At 44.8% G+C, this 27,880-nt stretch overlaps 2 protein-coding genes across 3 annotated transcripts in view; both read right to left on the bottom strand.

Moving 5' to 3' along the window:
- Positions 1-482: 482 nt before the first annotated feature.
- Positions 483-27,880, bottom strand: part of CATSPER3 (cation channel sperm associated 3) — a 32,193-nt gene continuing 4,795 nt past the window's right edge. The window contains exons 3-8 of one of the 2 annotated variants that reach the window (XM_023255379.2): positions 10,144-10,383; positions 4,311-4,493; positions 3,499-3,639; positions 3,016-3,135; positions 1,569-1,790; positions 483-665 (exon numbers count right to left, since the gene is read on the bottom strand). In XM_023255379.2, the coding sequence (XP_023111147.1) occupies positions 645-665; positions 1,569-1,790; positions 3,016-3,135; positions 3,499-3,639; positions 4,311-4,493; positions 10,144-10,383 (927 nt within the window). In that variant the 3' untranslated portion in view covers positions 483-644. The remainder of the gene's footprint in view (positions 666-1,568; positions 1,791-3,015; positions 3,136-3,498; positions 3,640-4,310; positions 4,494-10,143; positions 10,384-27,880) is intronic. The other variant, XM_003980777.6, reaches the window with a different exon arrangement.
- Positions 10,255-27,880, bottom strand: part of PCBD2 (pterin-4 alpha-carbinolamine dehydratase 2) — a 78,400-nt gene continuing 60,774 nt past the window's right edge. The window contains exon 5 of the mRNA XM_023255388.2: positions 10,255-10,383. The gene's annotated coding sequence lies outside the window, so the exon portion shown is untranslated. The remainder of the gene's footprint in view (positions 10,384-27,880) is intronic.

The raw sequence follows: 27,880 nt of genomic DNA, 5'->3' as shown, positions 1-27,880 counted from the left end.
GCTCTGTGCTGACAGCTCAGAGCCTGGAGCCTGCTTTGGATTCTGTGTCTCCCTCTCTCTCTACCCCTCCCCCACTCCTGCTCTGGCTCTCAAAAATAAATAAACATTAAAAAAATTTTTCTTAATATAAATAAAAAAAAAAAAAAGAGGTTCCAAGATTAGTGGTGTTACACCAGCTCAAAGGGGCCATACACACTTATGGGGCTGCCAGAGGCCCTCCCTGGTCTAGGGGTCCTGAGGTGGCTTTCCCAGGAACCCAATAAGTCCTCGCTGCTGAGGTCAAGGGAGGGGATAGCCACTGTGGCCCCTGGATGTGGCCTCTGGCCAAGGTCAAGTCTTGAGCGTCTCTCTCCCCACTCCCCAGGCCTGGCTATATCATGTTGAGGGAGGGAGTAGCCCAGGCAATCAGAATTCGTGGTCACCCACGTAGACCCAACCCCAGCAGCGGGGAAACACCAGAACCCAAAGTTGCTGCAGAGACGTCAGTTCAGAAAGCTTGTGTTTAATGGGGGGCCTGTCACGCCCTGCAGGTCACACTGGCACCTGGTGCCCACGCCCCCTACTGCTCAGTGGCCTTTTCAGAGGACTGGGACTGTTTCTTCAGCGGCAAGTCTTCAAGCATCAGGCTCAACACGTGTGCGATCTCACAGTACAGCTCCTGAAGCCTGAAAGTGGAGGCAGGGGAGAGGGGGCCTGAGCTCAGCGGGGGAGGTTCTCCATGCCACCCCAGCTCCGCCCACCACATGCCTGCACCTATGGATTCACCACCCCTGGCAGGTATGGGTTCAAGGGAGACAAGGGCTGTAGGCCGGATCAGGGCAGCTGGAATCCGGGTCTGCCGCTGTGCCTGTGGCCCCCAGAGTAAGTTATTTTAACACATGTGTCAGGCTGAGGACAACAAATCCCGGCTGTAAGTGAGGTGACCGTGTGGAGGTGACCAGACACTGCCTGGCCCACTCTTGGGCCAAAAGTGGATGTTGCCTGACCCCCTCCTTTGAGTTTCTCTAGTCCATGAATTCCTCCAGGATGCTTTTGTCGAGAAACCAACCTATTGTGTCCTTCCTTGCTCAAGAGCCCACTGTGGCTCCTCAGTGCCATGCCAGGCTCTTTCCAGCTCAGTAACAGACAGGTATAACTCCAGCTAATGCACAGAGCACAGCCCTGGGCCGGGCCAACTCAAAGCTTCGCACACTGTTGTTATAGAATCAGCCCAGTAGCCTCTGGTATGACAGGTGGGGGAAGGGGCAGAGACCTCCCCAGAGTCATAAAGAAAGGTAGCTGTCGGAACCAGGCCACAAGCCCCAGCTCCTGCCTTGCCAACCAGCACTCTTTCTTCTGACTTCTGTAAAGGGGGTCGTGAGGAGGGGCCCGAAGAGTCTAAAGGGCCAGTCAGAGCAGGCTGGGGAGGGACAGGGGAGCAGAGGCCTCTGAGCCACAGGCCCATCCACAGCCACACAAGCCCTGCGCATACATGGAGTCGTGCATTTCCCAAGAAGGGCCTCCCTGCACTCACCCTGCACATCAGCCACCGCCCCCCTGCTCTCCCAGGGCACCTGCCAGGGCCCCACCCTCGAGGAAGCCTGTGGACTAGGAAAGGCTTGGTCTCCTTGGGCCAGCGGGGCTGGGACTGACTTGCAGATCGTAGTGTCCTGGTTGTCCAGGGTGGACAAGTAGATGTCGATGAAGGGCAGACTAGTGCCAAAATCATCCAAGACCATGGGGTCAGTGTGCCGCAGGGTCTTCTTGAAGTTCTCTACCAGCTCACTGAAACTTTTGTAGTCACCTTTTTTCTACAGAGGGAAGCATAAAGAGGGCAGGGAAGAGGAAGAAGCAATACACCAAGATGCAGAGACCTGGGGATCCTGATGCTAGCCCCAGGATAAGTCTTGATCTTCTTAATCACAGGCTCACCCCCACTCCTTCCAAGCCTCAACCCGCCCTGACCAAGGTAGCCTCATGAGCCACCATCACTGATGTGAGGACAGGTGACATAGACAGGAACCAGTGAGAGCCCAAGTGCGACTCAGCGTGGTCTCACCTTGCCCTGGACAAACCTGGTCACAGTCAAGACAGGCGGATGTCTCCAGCTCAGAGGAAGGGTTGAGGAGGGATGCACTGACTGCATGGGGGAGGGAGGGCAGGGGTTCAGACCCAGCAGAGCATCCAGGACTCGGCATGATTTGTTTGGAGAGCCCAGGCTGAGAAAAGACGGCTCTCCCCCAGGCTTTCCCCATTGTATCATGCTTGACAGAAGATCTCCAGCCCATTGCGCTCATCCCGGTTCCAGTTGAGAAAAAACAGAGTTGAACAGGGCATCTGGGTGGCTCAGTCAATTAAGCATCTGACTTCAGTTCAAGTCATGATCTTGCGGTTTTTGAGTTTGAGCCCCACATCAGGCTCTGCACTGAGAGTACAGAACCTGCCTGGGATTCTCTCTCTCCCTCTCTCTCTCTCTCTCTCTGCCCGTCCCCTGCTCACACACACACTCTCTCTCAAAATAAATAAACTAAAAAAAACTAAATTAAAAAAGGAAGGAAGGAAGGAAGGAAGGAAGGAAGGAAGGAAGGAAGGAAGGAAGGAAGGAAGGAAGGAAGGAAGGAAAGGGCAGGAAGAGGGAAGGAAGGAAGGGAGGGATGGAGGGAAGGAGGGAAACTGGAGTTGAGCAGCACCTGTCAGGACCTCCACGGCCTCATCCACTGGGTACACAGGTGCCTGCCTGGCATTCAGGGGGCCTCAATAACAAAAGCACTCCGGGCAGAGGGCCTGGAAGTAGAGTTGTGCCCAGGAAGAAGGGAGGAACTATAATTACAGTACTCAACTCTCTAAGAGATCCAGAGAAATACAAAAATAGAGAGAATAAAGCCTGACTCTGGAAAATACAGGGTATAGACACCTGCCTTACCTAAGACCAGAGATGTCTGATGTGAGCTGGCCCCAGGGCACTTTGTGACCATTGCTTCAGCCCTGACTGTCCATAGACTGTTCTTTATCCACCTGCCTGGGGAGATCACCTACCTGTGTCTGCATCAGCCTGCTGACCTCTTCCTGCTGCCTCTTCACAATCACCTGCTTCTCCTCCATGAGCGTCACATGTCTCTCCGCCATCAGCTCCCGCTCAAACTTTTTAATGGAGTCCTGGAGAGGGGGAAGATGGAGGTAAGATACAGGCTGTCACTGCATACCCCCCCCCCACCCTGTCTTTCTTCTTCCCTAGTCTTACATTGCCACTAAAGTCCCTCAGCAGGAGGATACTCCATGCAGGGCCAGCCCACCGCTCAAGCGGCCATCCATGGCTGCAGTGACTCTCTGAGCCCCGGTCCTGCTGACTGCCATCCCAAGGCAGGGAAATGCAGTGGCTCAGGGGGAAGAGAGGGCCCAACTGGCCGCCTCCTCCCCGGCCCTGGAGACTTGGCCTGCAGCTCCGCCTGCCACAGCTGAGCCCTCGATCATTACAGGTGCAGCTGAGCCAACCCCCAGTCCTTACAGGTGCAGCCTCACCTCAGTGTGGATGATCATCACACCCACGAACATGCTGAGGAAGACGAAGGAGGCAAGCAAGATGAAGATGATGGTGAATGCCCGGCTGAGAGCCAAGTTCCGATTATCCAACTGTTCCTGTAGGTCTGTCCAGCCATCGACCTGCTCAGGCAAGGCAGGGCATGCCAAGTGCCAAGGCCCAATGGGACAGGCCTCCTTCTCACCCACCCTAGGGGAGCCCCAGCCCCACTGAGAATGCAGCTGGCTCTGCCTTCACATCAGCCTCTCCCCGCCAGCCCCCATCCACTCCAGCCCACATATGGTGGCCAGGGACTCAAGTGCAAGGCACCACTAGGCATAGACAGTACTGGCCAAGGGGCCACAAGGCACCCCATCCTTCCGAAACAGCCACTGGCTCTCTGCAAGGCCCTCCTCTGGAAAGACCCCAGAGTCTACACTTCTAGACTTGGGCTTTGCGGCCAATTCTGACTGGATTTGTGACAACCTAGTCCCAGAAAGCCTATGTGACGTGGGCATCATTTCTAAAGTAAACTTAATCCAAATGAGTTCTCTTTTGAGAACTCTTTGAAAGTTTTATAACGCTGTGGGACAAATGGGAATGCTTTAGGGAGTCACATGATTAGAGAGAGCAGTGGACCCCTGGCCAGGGCCCTGGCCTCTGCTTAGTCCCGGGAGGCCAGCCTTCAGCTTACCCAGCCCAGCTAAGTACCTGATCATGAGGAGGACCCCATGGAAGGCCCAGCCTGTCCACACACCCACACCCACTCCCTTCTCAAGGCCCCCACCCCCACCGCTGTTCCCAAACACAGTACCGTGGCCAAGCTGAAGAGGGTAAAGAAAGCCACAGCCAGGTTCCCCCAGTTATTCGGGTCACCCCTGTCTGGAACTCCAAACAGGCAGAAGCCCAAGATGGCGAAGATGAACATGAGGACGAAGAGTAGGATGATCACGGAGGCCACGGTGTAGGCTGTCTGCCCCACGGCGGTGATGAGTGTCTGCAAGGCAGAGGCACTGGGGCTAGGCCAGGCTGCCAGGCTGGGAGCGGCTCAGAGGACAGGCCCAGGGTGCCCGACCACAGCTGTCCCCGGCATCCAGTGCCAGGCCTGGCACATAGGAGATGCTCCATAAAGGGTTGGGGGAATGAATGAGTGAATGAACGAGCGAATGAACGAACAGGAACTGTGCCCAGACTGAGAGCTGGACCAATCCAATAGTGGTTCAACAATGCCTGGCCTCCACCCTCAGTCACCCAGGGGCAGACTGTGTGCGCTGCCTCGGGCCTGGGTGTCTGCAACGGCACCACCAACCACTTCCCTTGAACCCCGCCTGCTTCTGTGGTCATCCCAATGGGTCCCGCCCCTGCTTCTCAGTTGAGGGCTGGCCTGAATGCTCTTCCAAGCCCAGAAGGAGTTGGGGAGCTACCCTAGGGGAGGGAATGATGAAGGCTAAGAGGAACGTGGCTTCCCATTCGCCCCGAGTACTGTTCCCCAGGCAGGTCTCTGGCTTGTGACCTCAGTCTTGCCCTAGGAAGTGGGCATTTGTCTGACCTCCTACTATGTTGACCTCTCCGGGGAGCACAGTGTATGGCTCCTTACCGTTTATTCTCCACACCCTGGAGTCTTGTAGTAGTAGGAGGAATAGGAGTAGGAGTAGGAGTTCAAGGCGTGTTCACCTACCTACATGCTGCAACAGACACTGTTTTAATGCAGGTGGATGTTATCATTCATCACATTTTAAGATGAGGAAGCGCGGTCTCAAAAAAGCAAAAAGCCTTGGCTGGCATCACGCTCCAATACAGCAGCAGACCTAGGACCAACTCCCAAGCCCTGTGCCTTGTGCCACCAACTTCAACCACGAAAGCCCCCTTTCCCAAGTCAAGAAGCCGCTTACTGGCTCAACACTAGGAATGGAGGTGCCGGATAGAGCTGGGCCACAGGACAGGGAAGCGTTGGCACTTCGGGATAACTGGGGAAGCAGAAAGGCAAGGTGAGTGCCCCGGCACTGCCCTGCACGTGGACTGCTTTGACAGCTGGCTGCAGAGGGGAATGCTGCCTCTCCTTGCGGGAAGAAAGTCAGTGTTTGGGGATTAATTCCCAAAGAGGTGAGATGCAAAGAACTGGCTCCCTCCCTGCGATACAGAGACAGAACTTCCTTCCCGAGAACTACCATGAGCAAAGGGGTCAAGCCCTCATGACAAATGCTGCAACAGGACGACGCAGTGTGCAGAAGAGGCCTCCCAGGTGGCCAGGGAAGGGGCATCCGGCAGTGGGAGAATGGAAACACCACGGAAGGGGTGGAGGATGGGCTCCAGGGGGGTGTCCACTCCCAGGGCAGCCCGAGGCCCAGTGCTACCTGAGGCCAAAGCCGAACAGCCTCGAGAACGGCAGTGGAGAAGAAGCCATGCTCTCCAGAAGCCCTGACATGTGGGAATCCTGACAGCTGGCCTTGACGATGTTCTTCAAGCACAACCCAGGCGGTCCCACTTGGCCTGCAGTCCAGGGGTACAGAAATCCAATCCCAGCAGATGCTGCCCAGAAAGAACCCCACAGGCTAGAAGCTCGTTCCCAAGAAAGACCTGAGCTTCCAAAGCTACAACCTGACCCCCACAGGTGCTTGGTTTTGAATTCTCAAATTCTTTGGAGAAGCAATTCCTGGTCCCTAGTTCAGCTCTCCCGGGCCCTAGGTCGAACCACAGCCATCCTCCTGGCCCTGGGGCGTTCAGGGTACAGAGAAGAACTTGAGGCATGGCAGGGACCCAGGACCAGCCACTCTTGAGAGAGCACTTCTGTGCAGCTGCTCTGATGTGTGGAAAGTGATGAGCTTCAAGAAGCCCCAGCATCTCCCAGGTTGTTCCAATGTGGCCCTCCGGTGCCCAGCTAACAGAACCTCTCTGTGTGCAAAACAACAAGGAACTATTTCCCCATGGTACAGGTTTACTGCCATGCGGTGGATGACAGAGTGTCATTTTATTTTATTTTTTTTCAACGTTTATTTATTTTTGGGACAGAGAGAGACAGAGCATGAACGGGGGAGGGGCAGAGAGAGAGAGGGAGACACAGAATCGGAAACAGGCTCCAGGCTCTGAGCCATCAGCCCAGAGCCTGACACGGGGCTCGAACTCACGGACCGCGAGATCGTGACCTGGCTGAAGTCGGACGCTTAACCGACTGCACCACCCAGGCGCCCCCAGAGTGTCATTTTAATTAATCAGGGGATAGGAGCCAAGATGGGCCTGAGTGCTAGCTTTGGGCTCTGAGGCTAGGGCTCTGTTAGAGCCTCGTTTGGACTTCAATGAATATAAATTATCACAGAGGTGCAGGTCCCTCCCTTTGGCACCTCCAGCTCCACCTGGCCCGTGTACAGAGGCTGTGTAATCTAGAGTCACTTCTGTGCCCCTAGGGATCTGGGGTCCAACGATATCCCATAGGCCTTGGCAAGCCACAGCCAAGTGGCTTGGTGGTCCCCAGGGAACAACTTTGGGACACAAAGTTTGGCTTAATGACAGAAACCCCTGAGGTCAAATATGAGCCACATGTCCCTGCGAATATTCCATCTACATGTCCATGTGTCTCTGTTCACGTCTACAAGAACTAAAGGCTGAGCAAAGGTCTGTAGTCACCAAGCAATCCAGGGTGGGTCCTGGGACAGACCTTGGTCAGCTGGGAGGGCTCTCCTCTCTTCACTGGATCCCTGCCCTGGGAATATGGGCTGTCCCTGCCAGTCCCTAAACCTCAGGCATCTTCAGGCCTTAGCCTCTGACCAGGCTACCGTGACATTCAGCAAATAGCTCATTCCCTCAGCTTCACAAGGTGCCAGTCTGGGTCACTGTCCCTCCCCCAGACCCTTGTTGTATCTGCTTCCCTCCTCCCCATGCAGCCTTAGGCTTCCTTTCCCTCCGCCCACAGCCATCACCTCCTTCCTCACATGCCTCCCACAGATTTCTGCCACCTCCAGTCCATGGTGACCTCTCTTGTGACCTCACCTGAAAATCCTCTCCTCCACAGGACATTACTCCTCAGCAACCCTCTTGAGGAAGGCTGACTATTCCTCGCCAGCCTGATTCAGGAGACCATCCCCCGTCTTGCCCTGAGAGACCCTGTCATCATGGGCAAAGCCCCTGCTTCTAGAAAAGTCCAGCCTTCTAGCTAACTACTCACCCTCATGTCTTGGAATCTCTGCCTCCAGGCTCCACACCATCCTGCTGTCATCCTCAGAGACTTCAGGATCCCTATGGAATATCAACCATCTCCCAGACCTCTTTGTCCCTCGACTCCCTCAGTCCCAGGGACCTTGGCACCATGATTAGGCCCTTGCTCCCTTGGTACCCAACACCTACACAAACTAGACTATACTTCCAACTGTCTTTCTGATGGTTCCATCACTCTGAGGTGCCCATCAACCAGCATCCACCTCCCAAGGACCTCCAGTCTTCTTTCCTGTCCACCTGCCTTACTACCGTCCCTATCTGACACGGACTCCAATACCCAGCACCTCTGACACTCCCCTCTCCCGCTTCTAGGACACATTATAGGCTTTATCTCTAGCCTACAAACAAGGGGAGCCACTCTCCAGTTTGAAAGGAAGGTCACTGTGATTTGATGTACCCTTTAAAGATTCTCCCCAGCTGCAGGGGCATCTCCTCTCTTGGTAGTGTGGGAAGCCAGGGCAGGAGTCCTGATGAAGATGGGTGGTGATGGAGAAAAGATGATGGCTGTAGGAGTGAAAAGATGTGGACAGGTCACTAACTACGTAGGAGGCCATGTAAGAGAACTTTGAGACAGAGACGTTAATGCTGACACTCAAACTTACGACCTGGCAGTTGAATGGGGGTGGGGCGCGCCCTTCACAAAAAGACGCAATGCAGGAGGAGGAGCCAGGCTTTGGGGATGAGGGTGGGGCAGAGTGATGATTTCCAGTTTAGACAAGTTTGAGTCTGAGGAGCACGTGAGATGTCCGGGGGGGCCGTGGGTCTGAAGGTCAGAGAGAGGCGTGGGAGGGTGCAGACCCCTGAAATGTGGAAAAGATCACCAAAGAGGGTATGCAGAGTGGGAGCTGAAGAGCACTCAGGACACAGTCCCGAGAAAACAGCACCTGCGGGCGGGGTGAAGAAAGCACACATCCGAGCACTCAAGTCATGCTCAAGAGGCTGGAGGAAAACCAAGAGAAGGCGGTGACAGGGAGGCCAGTGGAACTGGTCAGTAGACTTGGTGACAAGGAAGTTGTTGGCAACCTCAGAGAGGCTAGTTCCTTTGGAGGAAAGAAGCCAGAGCACAAATGACAGGTAAGGCAGTGGGGACTAGAAATACAGATACCTCTTTCCAGGAGCCTCCCATGAAGGGAAGGAGAGGAGGACTGGCCTACGCTGTCTGGGAGGGGCACACAGGCACATGACTGCATGAGAACATGGAATGAATGGGGGGGGGGGAATCTGTGGCAGGGCTATCTTTTCAACATTCTCCTCATTTTCTCCCCCAGGCCTGGGGCTGCTGAGTGTAGAGCCCAGGTCCTAGACAGACACGCAGGCTGGGGCTGGGGGCAATGTCTCAGCAGAATAGGCCGACACACACCCTAGCTGGTCAAATGGGTCCAAAGCAGCCCCCTCCTGGAGAAGCATGGATACGGGGCACAGAGCCAGGGCGAACTTAAGGGCAGTTTGGTTCGGCTTTCTGGAGCCTTCTGAGCCAAAGAGCTGCACATGGTGCACCTAGAGCTTCCAGAACAAAGTTGTAAGATTATTCTCTTCAAGAGGCAGCAGATTTGGGGCGCCTGGGTGGCTCAGTTGGTTAAGCGTCTGACTTCGGCTCAGGTCATGATCTCTCGGTCTGTGAGTTCGAGCCCCACCTCGGGCTCTGTGCTGACAGCTCTGAGCCTGTTTCCGATTCTGTGTCTCCCTCTCTCTCTGACCCTCCCCCGTTCGTTCTCTCTCTCTCTCTCTCTCTCTCTCTCTCTCTCTCTCTCTCTCTCTCCCTCTCTCTCTCTGTCTCAAAAATAAATAAACATTAAAAAAAAAAAAAAAGAGGCAGCAGATTTTTCATTGTATGGGGAAAGCAGTGAGTGGCCAGAGCCACCAAAAAGCTGGGGACTCCTGGGAATGTAGTTCAAAGGGTTTGTGCCATAAGAAGTCAGTCCTGGGGGATCAGGTCATGACCTCACAGTTCCTGAGTTCAAGCCCTGTGTTGGGCTCTGTGCCGACGGCTCAGAGCCTGGAGCCTGCTTCTGATTCTGTGCCTCCACCTCTCTCTGCCCCTCTCCCAGTCGTTCTCTGTCTCTGTCTCTCAAAAATAAACATTAAAAAAAAAAAAAACAACTTAAAAAAAAAAAAGTCGTCAGTCCCTTTGTAGCATGGGAGAGAGGATAAGTTCAGGTGGCCACTGGAGTCAGACACACCTTTCAAATCTCATCTGTGACATCTAACTGCAGAGTGACTGTTGGCCTCAATTTCTTCATCTGCAAAATGGAACTAATAATACTTTTCCTCAATTGTTCTAAGATTAAATGAGATAATATTGGTAAAGATCTACCTGCCACACGGTAGGATTCAGTAACTGGATAATGGTAGTAGAATTATTATTTTGTCTGGGGCTGGTGGGCCGATAGGCCCTGCTGTCTACACTCCCAGGCCGAGGTGCCCCCCAGGTCACTCACCCGGATGCCACGGCTATAGGTGATAAGCTTGAGGATGCGCAGGGACTGAATGCCGTCAGCAATGTTGAGGTAGGGGTAGTGCTTGCCCTTGAATTTGCGGAGACTGTAAGGAATGAAGATAATGATGATAATGACTATATCCAGCAGGTTGTAGCCATCCTTCCAGTAGTTGATGGGGTCCACGTAGAGCTTCATGCAGAACTCAGAGCTATAGATGGACACGAAGATGAGCTCCGAGACCTGCAGGGATGCCAAGGGTTGGAGAGTCAGGCCGAGCCACAGAGCCCCGGAGTTCCACCCTCTCCCTGCCTGAGGTACTCAATTAAGTGTGTGCGTTGTCGGAGGGAGGGTACTCCTAAGTCACCCATGTGACAGAGAAACCCAAGCAGAGGCCCAGGCGCACAGTGCACACACAGTGTGCCTGATTCTCCTCTTTCTGAGTCTTCCCTCCCTGCCTAAGCCTGGGGCTAGTTTGGACCCAGGGCGCTTAAGAATGACGGACTGACTGGCAGACAGAATGACCATCTAGGCCCTGGTATTAGCAACTCGACATGTCAGGTGACCTGAACGTAAGCTTTCCCAAAGAGAAGATCCCAAGTTTTCTAGCCAACCTGAATATCCAAATTTTTAGGAACAGAGATGAAATACTCAAATATCTACTAATAGGTATCAATTAATCACACATCCCAAAATCAGTTAAGTGAACTATTTCTGAAGAACACTAAGCTTTTTTCCTCACTTATATACTTTATGAAATAATCTTATTCAAAGTCTTCTCATGCATCTATAACGCCAGGGGCTTTGATTTTACCAGGGGGGGGAAAAAAAAAACTTGAGTCAAATAACTTTTTCCTTATCATCGGTGCACTGATTCACTGAAGCAGCTTTGTTGACTAAGCATCTCCCATGAGCCAAGCAAGCACTGTTTTGGCATGGGAAAATGCAACAATGCACAAAGCAGAAAATGTCCAGGCCCCATGAAGCTTATGATCTGGTAGGGGAGATAGAAATGAACGCTCAAACAAATACATAGACAGTATAACATCAGAAAGGAGCAAACAGGAGAAAAGGAAACAGCCAAAGGGGATAGAGGGACTGGTCATGTCAGGGAGGGAGAGTCATGGCAGCCGTGTTAGAAAAGGCGGTGGTGACTGGAGGCCTTGAAATGGAGCCATCATAAAAACTGGGACAAAGTTCCCAGATGTCAAGTACAGGGGTCTTATGCCGAGAAAGGGTTTGTTCAAAGAACAGCAGAGTCAGCATGGCTAGAACAGAAAGGGGAGGCAGGCCATGTAGGGAGGGCCTTGTAGGCCTGGTAAGGGCCTTGATTTTAACCTGCACCTTGGAGGATTTTGAGCAAGGGAGTGATATGAACTGATTTACATTTTTATGAGATCTAGGTGGAAAAGAGACCAGTGGGGAGCTGGCAAGAATAAGGACCGGAAGGCGACTTCGGGAGGAGGTGACAGATAGCAGGAGAATTACTTCCCACAGTCAGCCAGCAAGAGGTGAGGTTAGACTGGACTGGATCAGGGGATGGTGTGGCATCGAAGAGAAGAGGCACAAGGAGGAAGTATTATGTACGCTGCCATCTCAGGACTCACTGCTGGAGCCCGGGGTGCACAGGAAGGCAGAAGGCAGAGAAGACTCTAGTGTTGCAGACAGAGCAACTGGGTCAGCGGGGATGCCTTTCCTGAGATGAGTTTGGGGTGAATTGAAGTGGACTAGAGAGAGTTTCTGGAGGGAAATAGAAAGGTTTTTGAGGGGCGCCTGGATGGCTCAGTCGGTTGAGCATCTGACTTTGGCTCAGGTCATGATCTCACAGTTCGTGGGTTCCAGCCCCACGCCGGGCTCTGTGCTGACAGCTCAGAGCCTGGAGCCTGCTTCGGATTCTGTGTGTGTCTCTCTCTCTGCCTCTTTCTCTCTCTTCTCTCTCTCTCAAAATTAAATAAACGTTAAAAAAAAAAAGGAAGGTTTCTGAGATTTATCACCTTTTAAATATATGTCAGATGCTGCCACTGGAAAGGGTAATTCAAGCCACAACTATCCATTTGGGTAACAATAAGGCAGCTGGTGTTTTATTTGTCCTGTATACTTATGTTTGTGGCTCCTACTTGGCAACCATTTACATACATTTTTATTTCTTAACTACTATGTAATATTTAAGATACACAAGATGATGTAAAAAAAATAACAGAATGAACAACCATGTATTACCACCCAGCTTAAGAAATAAAACATTATTACCATGCAGGCAGTCTCCTGTCCAGCCCTCAATGACCAAGTCCACTTCCCTCCCACGAAGGTAATCCGACCATAAATCCGGAACTCCTGTATTTTATACTCTTACCACATATATATCCCTAAAAGTACATGGCATCCTTCTGCATTTTTTCATATATTACACAAATAGCATAGTCACTGAAGTATTCTTTGGCAATTTGTTTTTCTCTTTTTTTTTTTTTCATTTAAAATCTATGAGATTTGTCTCTGTTGCGTTCATAAACCTAGTTTAGAGTTTTACTACTATGTAGCAATACCACTTAGGAAAATACTGTAATTTATTTATCCAATAACCCACTGGGTGATATTTGGCTTGGTGGTAATTTTTACTATTGCAAACAGCATACTGGTACAAAAAGGTAGAGTAATACTTGTACGTTTTATCATACCCATGTGTAAAGCTTCTCCCAGTCATTTATCTACGAGTAGAATTAGTCAGTGCCGGACGTCAGCATCTTCCACTTTGCTGAATAGAGAAGTGTTTTCTGAAGCTAGTGTACTGATATACCTTAATATCAGCAATGTTCCTATCGCTTCACGTGTTCACCAACACTTTGTACTGTTGAACTTCTTCATTTCTGTCAGTCTGATGAATATGCAATGGTATCTGATTTTTTTATTCTGCTTGTCATTTCTCTAATCATTAGTGAAGTCGGACATCTTTTTATATGTTTAAATTGTAAGCTGCCTATTTCTTATCTTGTGCCAAATTCTCTGCTGGATTGTTCTTTTTCTTACTGGCTTGCAAGACAATCAATTTTTCAAGTATTCTGAATCTGTACTATGTGTCACAAATATCTTCTATGCTGACGTATGTTTTCACCTTTTCAATGATCCTTTGATGAACACAAGTTTAAAATCTTAATGGAATTAGGGGTGCCTGGGTGGCGCAGTCGGTTAAGCGTCCGACTTCAGCCAGGTCACGATCTCACAGTCCGGGAGTTCGAGCCCCGCGTCAGGCTCTGGGCTGATGGCTCAGAGCCTGGAGCCTGTTTCCGATTCTGTGTCTCCCTCTCTCTCTGCCCCTCCCCCGTTCATGCTCTGTCTCTCTCTGTCCCAAAAATAAATAAAAACATTGAAAAAAAATTTTAAAAAAAATAAAATAAAATCTTAATGGAATCAAATTAATCAAAGCTGTTTTTTCATGATTTATATATTTTGCATTTTGTGAAAACTTTCCCTCCCGAGACCCTGTAAGTATACTCTCTTCTAAACATTTTATTTTATTTTTTAATTTTTTTTTTTTTAGCGTTTATTTATTTTTGAGACAGAGAGAGACAGAGCATGAATGGGGGAGGGGCAGAGAGAGAGGGAGACACAGAATCGGAAACAGGCTCCAGGCTCTGAGCTGTCAGCACAGAGCCCGACGCGGGGCTCGAACTCAGGGACCGCGAGATCGTGACCTGAGCTGAAGTCGGACGCTCAACTGACTGAGCCACCCAGGCGCCCCTCTTCTAAACATTTTAAAGTATCACTTTTCCCGGGTCTTTTTTTATTATTAAAAAATTTTTTTTGACATTTATTCATTTTTGAGAGAGACACAAAGTATGAGTGGGGGAGGGGCAGAGTGAGAGGGAGAAGTAGAACCTGAAGCAGGCTCCAGGGTCTGAGCTGAGATGGTGACCTGAGCCAAAGTCGGACACTTAACCAACTGAGCCACCCAGGCACCCCTTGTGTTGGGTCTTTAAGCCAGTTGTGTGTGCTGTGAGGTAGAGATCCAGTTATATGCTTTCTCCACATGTACAACCAATGGTCCTAGGACTGTTTCCTGCAGAATCTTCCCTGGTGCCACAGGTACCACGTCTTCACACAGGCCAGGGTCTGGTTCCAAGTGCTCTACCCTGCTGTGCTGGTCTCTACTCCTGCTTCATTACCCTGCTTTCATTACTAAAGCTCTCCAGAAAGTCCTGTTACCTGGTAAGTCAGGCCTTCTCTCTCCTTTTAACTGTCAAAACCATCTTGTTCATTTGCTTTTTGTCTTGCATTCTTTTCTTTAAATTTTAGCATCAGCTTTTGGCAACCCATAAAAAAACCCTGCCTTCTGGATTTCTCTGGAGAGAATGCATCTCTAAGAAACTGAGCCTTTCTATCCATGGTCTAATAGATCCTTCCATTTCTTTGTCTTCTTTTTTTTTTTTTAATGTTTTTTTAATTAGTTTTCTTTATTTTTGAGAGGCAGAGAGACAGAACATGAGTGGGGGAGGGGCAGAGAGAGAGGGAGACACAGAATCCAAAGCAGGCTCCAGGCTCTGAGCTGTCAGCACAGAGCCCGATGTGGCCCGAACTCATGAACTGTGAGATCATGACCTGAGCTGAAATCAGACGCTCAACCAACTGAGCCACCCAGGCGCCCCCCTTTGTCTTTTTTAACTACCTTTATATATTTAAATTGTTTTCTCCTTAAAGATCACAAAAGTCTTTTATTAGATTTGCCTCTAGTATTTTTCACATTTTCTTATTAGAAGTGCTATTTTATAGCTGATACATTCAATGTAATTGATTGTATTTATTGGTCATATATTCAACAAACTTGTTAGACTTTATAATTAACTTTGGGGCACCTGGGTGGCTTAGTCAGTTGAGTGTCCTGACTCTTGATTTTGGCTTAGGTAGTGATCCCAGGGTCGTGGGATCAAGCCCCACATCAGGGTCTGCGCTGAGCCTGGACCCTACTTAAGATTCTCTGACTCTGCACCTTGCCTGCTCAAAGTGGGCACATGCACTCTATCTCTCAAATAAACAAAATTATTAACTTTATTAAGTAGTATTAACTTTATCAACAATTTTTTCACAAAACAATTTTTTTCAGATTCTTTTGGGGTTTCTATGCAGAAATGACACATTTTTAACACCTTGAAAGAGAATACCACTAAAGTTTCATCACTGAGTGTGCATTTTGATGTAAGTTTTACATAATCGGTTTAAAAATAAGTCCTTTCACGGGACACCTGGGTGGCTCAGTCAGTTGAGTGTCTGACTTTGACTCAGGTCATGATTTCATGGTTTGTGGGTTCAAGCCCCACACCAGGCTCTGTGCTGACAGCTCAGAGCCTGGATCCTGCTTTGGATTCTGTGTCTCCCTCTGTCTCTGCACCACCACCACCCCACCACCCCACTCACACTCTGTCTCTCTCTCTCTCTAAAAAATAAATAAATGTAAAAAAATATTTAATAATTCCTTTCTATCCCTAGTTTGCTAAATTTTTATCCTAAAGGATATTCATTATGAAATTTTTTTTCTGCATCTCTCAAAATGATCTCATGGTGTGTTTTTTTTCTCCTTTAATATTTTAAGCTGGTTAATAAAATGTGTAGATTCTTCTAATACTTGCCTTCCTGAAAAAAAACAACTTGGCAATGATATATAATTTTTTTCATACATTTTGATTCAGTTTCCCAATGTTCTGTTTGGGATTTTTGTGTCCATGTTCATGTAATCGGATGTTATTTGTCTTTCTCATACTGTCCTTGTCTAGTTTGGGCACTAAGTATCCTGCAGAAATGAAATTCACAAAAGGAATTGTCTGTGGGCAGGGTAGATGTACTCATTTATCTAATCAAAACAAGCATTTTCTATGTTTGGAATTGTCTCCTCCATGAATATAAAACCATCTAGTCCAGGTGAGTTTGTAAGTTTTGGGGACAGGAAGTTTTAACTATGAATTCAATGCTTTATAGCCAGTAAAAGACATATAAGGACATATAAAGACTATTTCAGGTTTTTCCTTTTTTACTGAAAGTCAGTTTTATAATTTTTTTCTAGAAAAAAATTTCAGCTAGGTTTTTAATTTTTTGGCACAAAATTATTAGATTTCTGATATCTATGTCACCTATAATTTTCCTTTTAAAACTCTAACATAATTCAGGGCTTCTATTTACCTTGATTGTCTCCTGAATAAAGTTATTTTGTAATTGTTTTCTGAGATCTAACTTTTGGCTTTGTTGATACCTTCTATTGAATCTTCGTTTTCCATTTCCTTAATTTTTGCTCTTTACTATTTCTTTTCTACTTTCCTTCCTTTTTCTTCTCCTTTTTCCTTCTTTTTGATTTTATTTTGTTGCTTTTTTCCAACAAGTCAGCTCATTAATTTTTAAAATGGAGAAATATTTCATGTACCATAAAATTCATTATTTTACAGTATAAAATTCAGTGGGGGTGTGAGTTGTATTTATAACCTTTGTTTTTGATTATAGTAAAATATGTATAAAACATGAAAATTATAATATTTAACCACTTTTAGGTGTACAATCAATTCATTGGAATTAAGTACATTCACAGTATTGTGCAACCAGCAACACTACCATTTCCAGAACTATCTCATTCTCCCAAGCAGAAGCTCTGTAACCATTAAGCAGTAACTTTACATCCCCTCTCCCCTATGCCCTAGAAAACTCCATTCTACTTTGTCTGTCTGTATTTGCTTATTCTAGGTACAAACCATATAATAATTTGCTCTTTTATATATGGTTTATTTCACTTAGCATAATGTGTTCAAGGTTTATCCATATTGTAGCATGTATCACAATTTCATTCCTTTTTAAGGCTGCATAATATTCCATTTTACATATACACCGCACTTTCTTTATCCATTCATTGGCCAATGGACACATGACTTGATTCCACCTTTTGGCTACTGTGAACAATGCTGCTATGAGCACTGGCGTACAAGTATCTGCTTGAGTCCCTGTTTTCAATTATTTTGAGTACACACCTGGTGGTATTGCTGGATCATATGGCAATTCTATGTTTAACTTTTTGAGAAACTGTTTTCTAAAGTGGCTACATGATTTTACATTCCCACCAGCAATGCACAAGTGTTCTAACTTCTTCACATCCACATCACCAACACTTGTTATTTCCAATTTTGGAGTTTTTGTTTTTACAATAGCTATCCAGTGGGCGTGAAGTTGTTTTGATTTGCATTTTCCATTCTAATGACTATTGTCTTCGAACATCTTTTAATGTGCTTATTTGCATATCTTCTTTGGAGAAATGTCTATTCAAGTCCTTTGTGCATTTTTTTAATGTTTATTCATTTTTAAGAGAGAGAGACAGAGCACGAGCAGGGGAGGGGCAGAGAGTGAGAGAGGAAGACACAGAATCCAAAGCAGGCTCCAGGCTCTGAGCAGTCAGCACAGAGCCCAAAGCAGGGCTCAAACCCACCAACTGTGAGACAATGATCTGAGCTCAAGTCAGATGCTCAACTGACTGAGCCACCCAGGTGCCCCCCTTTGTGCATTTTTAAATTGGGTTATTTTGTTGTTATTGCTGTTGAGTTGCGGGAGTTCTTTATATAGTCTACACGTTAATCTTTTAACAGCTATATGATGTGCAATTATTTTTCCCTTTCTGTGGGCTGTCTTTTCACTTTTTCACTTTCTTGATAGTGCCCTTAGACTCACAAATGTTTTTAATTTTGGTGAAGTCTAATTTATCTACTTTTCCCTTTTATTGCCCATGTTTTTGGTGTCATACCTAAGAATCCACTGCCAAATTCAAGGTCATGACCATTTTCCCCTGTGTTTTCTTCTAAGAATTCTAGCTTTTAGATTTATGACGTTGATCCATTTTGAGTTAATTTTTGAATGTGGTGTGAGGTAGGGGTCCAACTTCACTCATTGCATGTGGATATAAAGTTGTCCCAGAATCATTTGATGAAGAAATTATTTTTGCCCTAAATGAATGGTCTTGGTACTCTTGTTGAAAATCAATTAGCCACATTATTTGGTTTTATCTCTAGGATCTCAATTGTATTCCATAGGTCTACATGTATCCTTATGCCTGTATCACACTGTTTTGACTACGATATCTCTGTAGTAAGTTTTAAAATCAAAAGTGTAAGTCCTCCAACTCTGTTCTTCATTTCCAATACCGTTTTTGCCTACTCAGGGCACTTTGCACATCCATATGAATTTGAGAATCTACTTTTCTTTTTTTTTTTAAGGCAATTAAAATTTTGATAGGGATTGCATTGAATTTGTAGATCATTCTGGAAAGTCTTTGTAACAAGTCTTAACAAGTCTTCTAATCCATGAATATGGGATGTCTTTCCATTTATGTAGGTCTTATTTCTTTCAACAATGTTCTATAATTTTCAGGACACACATCTCTCATCTCCTTGGTGAAATCTAATCCTAGGTATTTTATTATTTTGGATGTTTTTAAATTATTATTTTAGAGAGAGAAAGAAGATGTAAGCAGGGGAGGGAGAGAGAGAGAGAGAAAGAATCCTAAGCAGACTCCACACTCAGCATGGAGCCCAAGGCAGGGCTCAATCCCATGACCATGGGATCATAACCTAAGCTGAAATCAAGAGTCAGATGCTCAACGGACTGAACCACCCAAGGTGCCCCTTCACCCCTTGGATGCTTTTGTAAATGGAATTTTCTTAATTTCCTTTACAGATTGTTCACTGTTAGTATAAAAAATACATCTAATGTTCGTTGTTTATCTTGTGCCCTGCAACTGTGCTGAATTTAATAGTCCTAATAGTTGTGTGTGTGTGTGTGTGTGTGTGTGTGTGTGTGTGTATTCTTTAGGATTCTCTATACATAAGATCAAGTCACATGCAAAAAAAGATAATCTCAATTTTTCCTTTCCAATTCAAGTAATTTTTTTTGCTTAATTCCTCTGGCTAGAACTTCCAGCATAATTTTTTTAATGGTGAAAGCAGGCTCCTGATCCTGATCTTAGAAAGATTTCCAGTCTTTCACCACCGACTATGATGTTAACTGTGGATTTTTTCATAAATACCCATTATCAAGTTGAGGAATTTCCCTTCTATTTCTAGTTTGGTGTGTGTGTGTGTGTGTGTGTGTGTGTGTGTGTGTGTGTGTTTTATCATGAAAGGGTATTGGATTTTGCAAATGATTTTTCAGCAAGAATTGATGCAAACATGAATTTTTTCCTTCATTCTACTGGTGTATGACATTGATTGACTTTCATATGTTGAAGGGATTCCTAGGATAAATCTAGGAATGAATCATAGTGTATAACCCTTTTCAGTATGCTGCTTAGGGGCACCTGAGTGGCTCAGTCAGTTGGGCACCCAACTTTGGCTGAGGCCATGATCTCACCATCCATGAGATGAAGCCCCGCATAGGGCTCTGGGCAAACAGTTTGGAGCCTGGAATCTGCTTCAGCTTCTGTGTCTCCCTGTCTCTCTCTCTGCCCCTTCCCTGCTACTGTTCTCTCTCAAAAATAAAATAAAAACATAAAAAAATTTTAAGTATGATGCACAATTCAGTTTGTTAGTATCTCCATGAGGATTTTTGTATCTGCATTCATAAGGAATATTTGTCTGTAGTCTTTTCTTGTGATACTTTGGTATCAAGGTAATCCTGGCCTGATGTAATGAATTCAAAAGTGTTCCATCCTCTTCTAATTTTTGGAAGAGTTTGAGAAGGATTGGTGTTCATTTCCCTTTATTTTTATTTATTTATTTATTTATTTATTTATTTATTTATTTATTTAGAGAGAGAGAGAGAGAGAGAGAGAGAGAGAGAGAGAAAGGAGAGGGGCAGTGGAAGAGAGAATCCCAAGCAGGCTCCCTAACATGGGCCTCAATCCCATGATTCTGAGATCATGACCCAAGCCAAAATCAAGATTGGACACTCAATTGACTGAGCCACCTAGATGCCCCCATTCTTCTTTAAATGCAGCAGAAAATTAACTAGTGAAGTCATCTGGCCCTGGGCATTTCTTTGTTGGGAGATTTTGATTAGTGATTCAACCTCTTTATATATAAAACTAAAAAAATAGTTTCCTATTTGAGTTTTGTCGTATGTTTCTAGGAATTTGTTAGTTTCATCTAGGTTGTCTAATTTGTTGGTGTACAATTGTTTATAGTATTCTCCTATAACCCTTTTTATCTCTATGAGGTCGGTAGTAATGTCCCAACTTTCATTTCTATTACTAGTAATTAGAGTCTTATTTTCCTTAGTCAATCTAGCTAAAGTCAACATTTTTGTTGATCTTTTCAAAAAATGAAATTTTGGTTTTGTTGACTTTCTTTATTCTCGATTTTATCTCGTTCTAATCTTTTTAATTTCCTTCCTTCTGCTACCTTTAAGTTTGGTTTGCTCTTTTTCTAGTTCCTTAACGTCTAAAGCTAGATTATTAATACAAGATCTTTTTTCTTTCCTAATGCAGGCATCCACAGGAATGTATTTCCCTCTGAGCACGGCTTTTGCTGCATCCTGTAAGTTTTATCATGCTTTTTAAAATTGAAGTATAATTGACATACAATATTAGTTCCAGGTGTACAACAGTGATTTGACATGTATATACATTGTGAAATGCTCACCAGGGTAAGTGTAGTTACTATATGTCACCACACAAAGTTATTACAATATTATTGATTATATTTCTTACGTGTTATGTTGTGTGTTCATTTTCATTCACCTTAAAGTACTTTCTAATCTCCCTTGTGATTTCTTCTTTGACCTACTGGTCATTTAAGAGTGTTCCATATGTTTGAATTTTTTCCAGTTTTCTTGCTGTTATTGATTTCCAGTTTCATTGCATTGTTGTCAGAAAAGATACTTTGTACAATTTCAGTATTGTTAAATTTATTGCAGCTTGTTTTGTGGTCTAACATATGGTCTATCCTGGAGAATGCTCTGTATGCAGTTAAGCAAAATTATTGTATTTTCTTGATGAATTGACCCTTTTTGTCAAATATGTTGTTTCTTGTAACAGTTTTGCCTTAATGTCTACTTTATCTGATATCAGTACAGCCAACTCAGATCTCTTTTCATTTATACCTGCATGGATTATCTTTCTTCATTCTTCTACTTTCAACTTATTTGGGTTGTCTTTTTTTTTTTTTTTAACATTTATTTTTCAGAGAGATAAAGCATGAGCAGGGGAGGGGGCAGAGAGAGAGAGGGAGACACAGAATCTGAAGCAGGCTCCAGGCTCTGAGCTGTCAGCACAGAGTCCAATGTGGGGCTCAACCTCATGAGCCACAAGAAGTCCGGTGCTTAACCAACTGAGCCACTCAGACGCCCCTACTTTCAACCTATTTGTATCTTTGAATCTCAAGTTAATCTTTTGGAGATAGCATATATTTGGATTTCAAAAACCCATTCTGTCCTAATTGGAAAGCTCAACTCCTCTGCATTTAAAGTAATTACTGACAAAGAAGAAATACCTCGGCCATTCTATTTGTTTTCTATATGTCATACCTTTTTTGTTCCTTAATTCCTCCAGTACTGCTTTCTTTTGTGCTTGATTTTTTTTTTATAGTGTACCATTTTGATTCCTCTCTTATTTCTTCTTGTGTACATTTATTAAGTTATTTTCTGGTGGTCACTCTCATGATTAAATTAAGCTCTTAAACTTGTAACAATCTATTTTTAGTTAATACAACCTTAGCTTCAATAGTACATAACAATTCTGTTTCCTTACAGCCCCATCCCTCCCCCATGTTTTTGTTGTCACAAGATACATTTTTAAGTTGTTTAAATGTTTATTATTTTTGAGAGAGAGAGACAGAGTGTGAGTGGGGGAGGAGCAGAGAGGGAGGGAGGGAGACACAGAATATGAAGAGGCTCCAGGCTCTGAGCTGTCATCACAGAACCCGATGCAGGGCTCGAACTCACGAGCCATGAGATCATGACCATGAGCTGAAGTTGGATGCTTAAATGACTGAGCCACCCAGGCACCCCACAAAATACATTTTTATACATTGTGCACCCATTAACTATAACTGTTTTATGCATTTGTATTTCAAATTTTTTTTTTAACGTTTATTTATTTTTGGGACAGAGAGAGACAGAGCATGAACGGGGGAAGGGCAGAGAGAGAGGGAGACACAGAATCGGAAACAGGCTCCAGGCTCTGAGCCATCAGCCCAGAGCCCGACGCGGGGCTCGAACTCACAGACCGCGAGATCGTGACCTGGCTGAAGTCGGACGCTTAACCGACTGCGCCACCCAGGCGCCCCATGCATTTGTATTTCAAAGCATACACACACACACATACATAAGTACATTTAGTTACAAACCAAAAATACAATAATATTGGCCTTTATATTTACCTATGTAGTTACTTCTATCAGTGGATTCAAGTTACTGTCTAGTTTCATTTCCACCTAAAGAACTATCTTTAGCACTTCTTTTTTAATACCTTTTTTTAAATGTTTATTTTTGAGAGAAAGAGTGTGAGTGGGAGAGGGGCAGAGGGGACAGAAGATCTGAAGCAGGCTCCGCGCTGACAACAGTGAGCCCAATGTAGGGCTCAAACTCATGAACCATGAGATCATGACCCTAGCTGAAATCACATGCTCAACTAACTCAGTCACCCAGGCACCCCAGGGCAAACTTTAGCATTTCTTGTAGAAGAAATTCCACAAGCTTTTGTGTATCTAGAAATGTCTTAATTTCTCCTTCATTTTTTGAAAGACAGGTTTGCTGCATATTGAATTCTGGGTCAACAGTATTTTTCTCTCAGTACTTTAAATCTGTCTTGGCACTTCCTTCTGTCCTCCACAGTTTCTGGGGAGAAATCAGGTGCTAATATTATTGAGAATTCCTTGTACGTGAAAAGTTGCTTCTCTCTTGGTGCTTTCAAGATTCTTTTTGTGCTTGGCTTTTGAGACTCAATTATGTGTCTCAGTGTGGAACTCTTTGTGTTTGTCCTTGGAGTTTATAGATTCTTGGATGTATATATCCTTTATCAAATGTGGGAAGTTTTTAGCTATTATTTTTTCAAATATTCTCTTTCTCTTTCTTCTTCTGGAACTCTTAATTTATGTATGTTGATATGTTTGTGTCCCACACGTCTATTAGACTCTGTTCATTTATCTTCATTCTTTATTCTTTCTGCTCCTCAGACTAAGTTAAATAGATTTGTCTTCAAATTCAGTGATTTTTCTTCTGCCTGTTCAAATCTGCTCTGGCACCCTCCAGTGAATTTTTCAATTAATGTACTTTTCAACTCCAGAATTTGTTTGGTTCCTTCTTATAATTTCTATCTCTTTATTAATATTCTCTCTTTCTTGAAACATTGTTCCCCTGGTTACGTTTAGCTCTTTTCCCATGGTTTCTTTTAGCTCCCTGGGCATATTTTACACAGTGAACTTATTAAACTTTTTGTCTAGTAATTCCAGTGTCTGTGCTTTCTCAGGGACAGTTTCTATTCATTTCTCCTGTGTAAAAGTCATACCTGCTTAACATGGATGGAACTGGAGGGTATTATGCCAAGTGAAGTAAATCAGTCAGAAAAAATATCATATGTTTTCACTCATATGTGGAATTTGAGAAACTTAACAAAAGACCATAGGGGAAGGGAAAGAAAAATAAGTTACAGACAGGGAGGCAAACCATGAGACACTCTTAAATACAGAAAACAAACTGAGGATTGATGGGGGTGGGGGCAGGGAAAATGGGTGATGGGCATTGAGGAGGGCACTTGTTGGGATGAACACTAGATGTTGTATATAAATGATGAATCACAGGAATCTCTCCCAAAGCCAAGACTACAATGTATACACTGTATGTTAACTAACTCGACAATAAATTATTTAAAAATAAGTAAATAAATAAAGCCATACCTGCTTGTTTATTAGCATGCTTAATTTTTTTTGAAACTAGACTTTTAAAAAATTTTTTTAATGTTTATTCATTTTTTGAGAGGGAGAGAGAGAGGCAGAGCATGAGACGGGGAGGGGCAGAGAGAGAGGGAGACACAGAATCTAAAGCAGGCTCCAGACTCCCAGCTGTCAGCACAGAGTCCCACGTGGGGCTCAAACTCACGAACCAAGAGATTATGATCTGGCCAAAGTTGGATGCTTAACCAAGTGAGCCACTCGCCCCTGAAACTGTACATTTTAAATATTACAGTGTAGTAGCTCTAAAAATCAGATTCTTCCCTCTCCTCGGAATTTGTTACTTTCTGTGGATAGCAGTCATTTGTTTAGTGGCCTTTCTAAAAAGTTTTTGTAAAACTGTATTCTCTGTGGGGTGCCTGGCTGGCTCAATTGATAGGGCATGCAACTCTTGATCTCAGGGTTGTGTGTTCAAGCCCCATGTTGGGTGAAGAGATTACTTAAAAATAAAATCTTAAAAAAACACTGTATTCTTTGTCACATGTAGGTCTTTGAAGTCTCTTCCTTTAGCTAGTGTTTATTTATTTTTTTCAACGTTTATTTATTTTTGGGACAGAGAGAGACAGAGCATGAACGGGGGAGGGGCAGAGAGAGAGGGAGACACAGAATCGGAAACAGGCTCCAGGCTCTGAGCCATCAGCCCAGAGCCTGACGCGGGTCTTGAACTCACGGACCGCGAGATCGTGACCTGGCTGAAGTCAGACGCTTAACCGACTGCGCCACCCAGGCGCCCCCTTTAGCTAGTGTTTAAAGAGATATTTTCTTAAATGCCTCGAACAGAAGAAATAGAGTGAGGAAAGAGAAAAAGAGAGGAAAGGAAAGGAAAGGAGAGGAGAGGAGAGGAGAGGAGAGGAGAGGAGAGGAGAGGAGAGGAGAGGGGAGGGGAGGGGAGGGGAGGGGAGGGGAGGGGAGGGGAGGGGAGGGGAGGGGAGGGGAGGGGAGGGGAGGAAAGGGAAGAGGAAGGAGGGAGGGGGGAGGGAAGGAAGAAAGAGAAAGGCAGAGAGAGAAGGAAAGAGAGAGAGAAAGAGAGAGAGAGGAAGGAAAGAAGGAAGAAAGGAAGGAACGAGGTGACTGGTGGATCAGTTAAGTGTCCAACTTTAGCTCAGGTCATCATCCCATGGTTTGTGGGTTTGAGACCCATGTTGGGCTCTGTGCTGACAGCTTGGAGCCTGGAGCCTGCTTCAGATTCTGTGTCTCCCTCGCTCTCTCCTCCTCCCCCTTTCATATTCATTTGTTCTCTCTCTCTCAAAAATAAATAAACATTAAAATTTTTTTTAAAAGGAAGGAAGGAAAGAGAGAGAGAGGGAGGGAGAAAAAGAGAGGAAAGGAAGGAAAGAGAAGAAAGAAAAGAGAGGGGGGAGGGAAAAGAAAAAGAAACTCTCCTAGTCTTTGCAGACTAACTTTGTGTTGGAAGACCCCATCAATGCTTAGCCATTTTTCAACTCTACCTTAGCCTTCATTTCCTACTTGTGCTGATCATAGAGATCAGCCAGAGGTGAAAGCTTGGGATCTTCTCAAGTCTTTTCTAAGTATGTGTCCTGCCCTGGGCATTTATGGCTCTCTAAATCCTTCCATACACATGGGAACTTGTCAATGCCTTCATTTCCCAAAGTCTCTCTTTTCCTGGGTTTCACCATGTCCTTTGTTTACATCACCACTATCCTGATTTTCATAGTAATCACTTTCTTACATTTCTCTATAGATAGGAACCCATGTATACATCCCTGGAACTAATTCTTCAAGTTTAATTGTAAGTTTTTAAAAATTTTGATAGGTCTTTTAAGTCTTCCATTCCTTTTTCTCTTTCCTTACACTTTATTTGTTGATGAACCCAGGCAGTCTGACTGGTAGAATTTACCAGTCTGGATTTTGCTGACTGCACACTCATGGTGTACCTCAGCATTCTCCTCTGTCCTCTATTTCCCGGAAACAGGCAGCTGGATCCAAAGGCTAGATCAGATTCAGGTTTCATCTCTTTGGCAAGATTGTAGGTTCTGTTCTTTCACAGCAGGCATATAATGTCTGGCTGTCTCTCCTTTTATGACGGCAGCAGCCACTGATGCTCATGGCCTAGATCCATTACTTCACTGGGGGATGAAAATAGTGATATCCTAATTCTATCATTTCTTTTTTCATTTATTAACTGGGATACTTCTTTTTTATTGTAAACATTTTTTATTTTAATATTTTAATGTTTATTTATTTTTGAGAGAGAGACAAAACACAAGCAGGGGAGGGGCAAAGAGAGAGGGAGACACAGAATCCGAAGCAGGCTCCAGGCTCTGAGCTGTCAGCACAGAGCCTGATGTGGGGCTCAAACCCACGAACATGAGATCACAACCTGAGCTGAAGTTGGACGCTTAACCGACTGAGCCACCCAGGTGCCCCTGGGATTTTTCTGTAAAGAGAGTTTCCCCTTACTATGTAATATTACTCAGTAATATGATTTATATAAGGTTATTAATGTATGATTCTTTCTCTTAATTTAACAGTTTTTGAGATAAAGGATTAGTTCCTTATTACCCTCCAAAGTGACATTAGTGTTTTGGTATCATTGCAAACTTATAGATTGTTTGATGAGTTTCAATCCATTTTAATTATTATCCTTATTGAAGCTCAAAGTGTCCCATCTTTGTCCAGTAGGAGCCTCTTCTTCAAGTTGTTTCATGAGTCCTTTTGACATGACCCCAGTAATCTTTGATAGCTTCCTTGCTATGTGCATGACAAGATACTCCTGATCCAACTATTTCTTGCCCTAGACCTGCAGTCAATCATTTCTCTAAGAATCTCTAATCTGTTTTGTTTGTTTGTTTGTTTTAGTAAGAAATGGTCTTTCAAAATCAAATTGTGGGCACTAAGGATGCATAACAGTTTAGCGGTCAATGTTCTAGATCTTTCATGAGTAAGGACGAAATACATTAGTAATTTATACTGATGTTTCAAATTTAAATGTGAAACTACATGGTTTTTACTTAGTTTTGTCTATATGTTTCTCCTTTCTTCCATGATTATTACTGGTTCTCAAGAACACAAAGGAGGGGCGCCTGGATGGCTCAGTCAGTTAAGCATCCGACTTGGGCTCACATCATGATCTCATGGTTCGTGAGTTTGAGCCCTGTTTCAGGTTCTCTGCTGTCAGCATAGAACCTGCTTCAGATCCTCTGTCTGTCTGTCTTTCTCTCTCTCTCTCTCTGCCCCACCCCCACTCATGCTTTCTCTCTCTCAAAATAAAAAAAAAACATTAAAAAAAATGACACAGAGGACAACACAACTAAACTGTCCAATAATTACCCATCTGTTTTATCCTGTATTACACACACAACAGTCTCAAAATGACACGACTACTAGTATCTCCACTAAGCTGACTTCTAACAATGGTTTTAAATTTTTTTGCATTAACTCTCCCCAGTCCCCCCCCATTTAGTCATACTGTATCTTCCCTGCCAGAGGACAGATTCATTATATGCTGGAATCTCTCGTTAACCCACAATTATGATTATTTCTACAAACAATTATGTTTAATGCTCATCCACATCCTAATGTTGATGCATCTCTAGTCATTCTGGTTGGCTGCAACTTATTCTTCACCAGATTCCAAAGGAAGAGCTCAAGGGAACAGTATCATCCAATTGTTTTAATGATCGGTGACAGTTTCTCCATGTGCATGATACTTGGAAGTCAGTTATACAGCATCTAGAATTCTTGGTTCACATTTTCTTCCCTCAAGTATCTTAAATATATTACTCCATTTCCTTTAGCAGAAAGCATTACCAGAAAAAAAGTCTGTCAAATATTTTCTTTTCCTTATCCAATTGGGATGCTCACAATGTCCTCTACCTCTT

This window comes from Felis catus, chromosome A1, assembly GCF_018350175.1.
Source record: "Felis catus isolate Fca126 chromosome A1, F.catus_Fca126_mat1.0, whole genome shotgun sequence".
Taxonomy (NCBI): domain Eukaryota; kingdom Metazoa; phylum Chordata; class Mammalia; order Carnivora; family Felidae; genus Felis; species Felis catus.
This window is presented reverse-complemented; position numbering and strand designations above follow the sequence as displayed.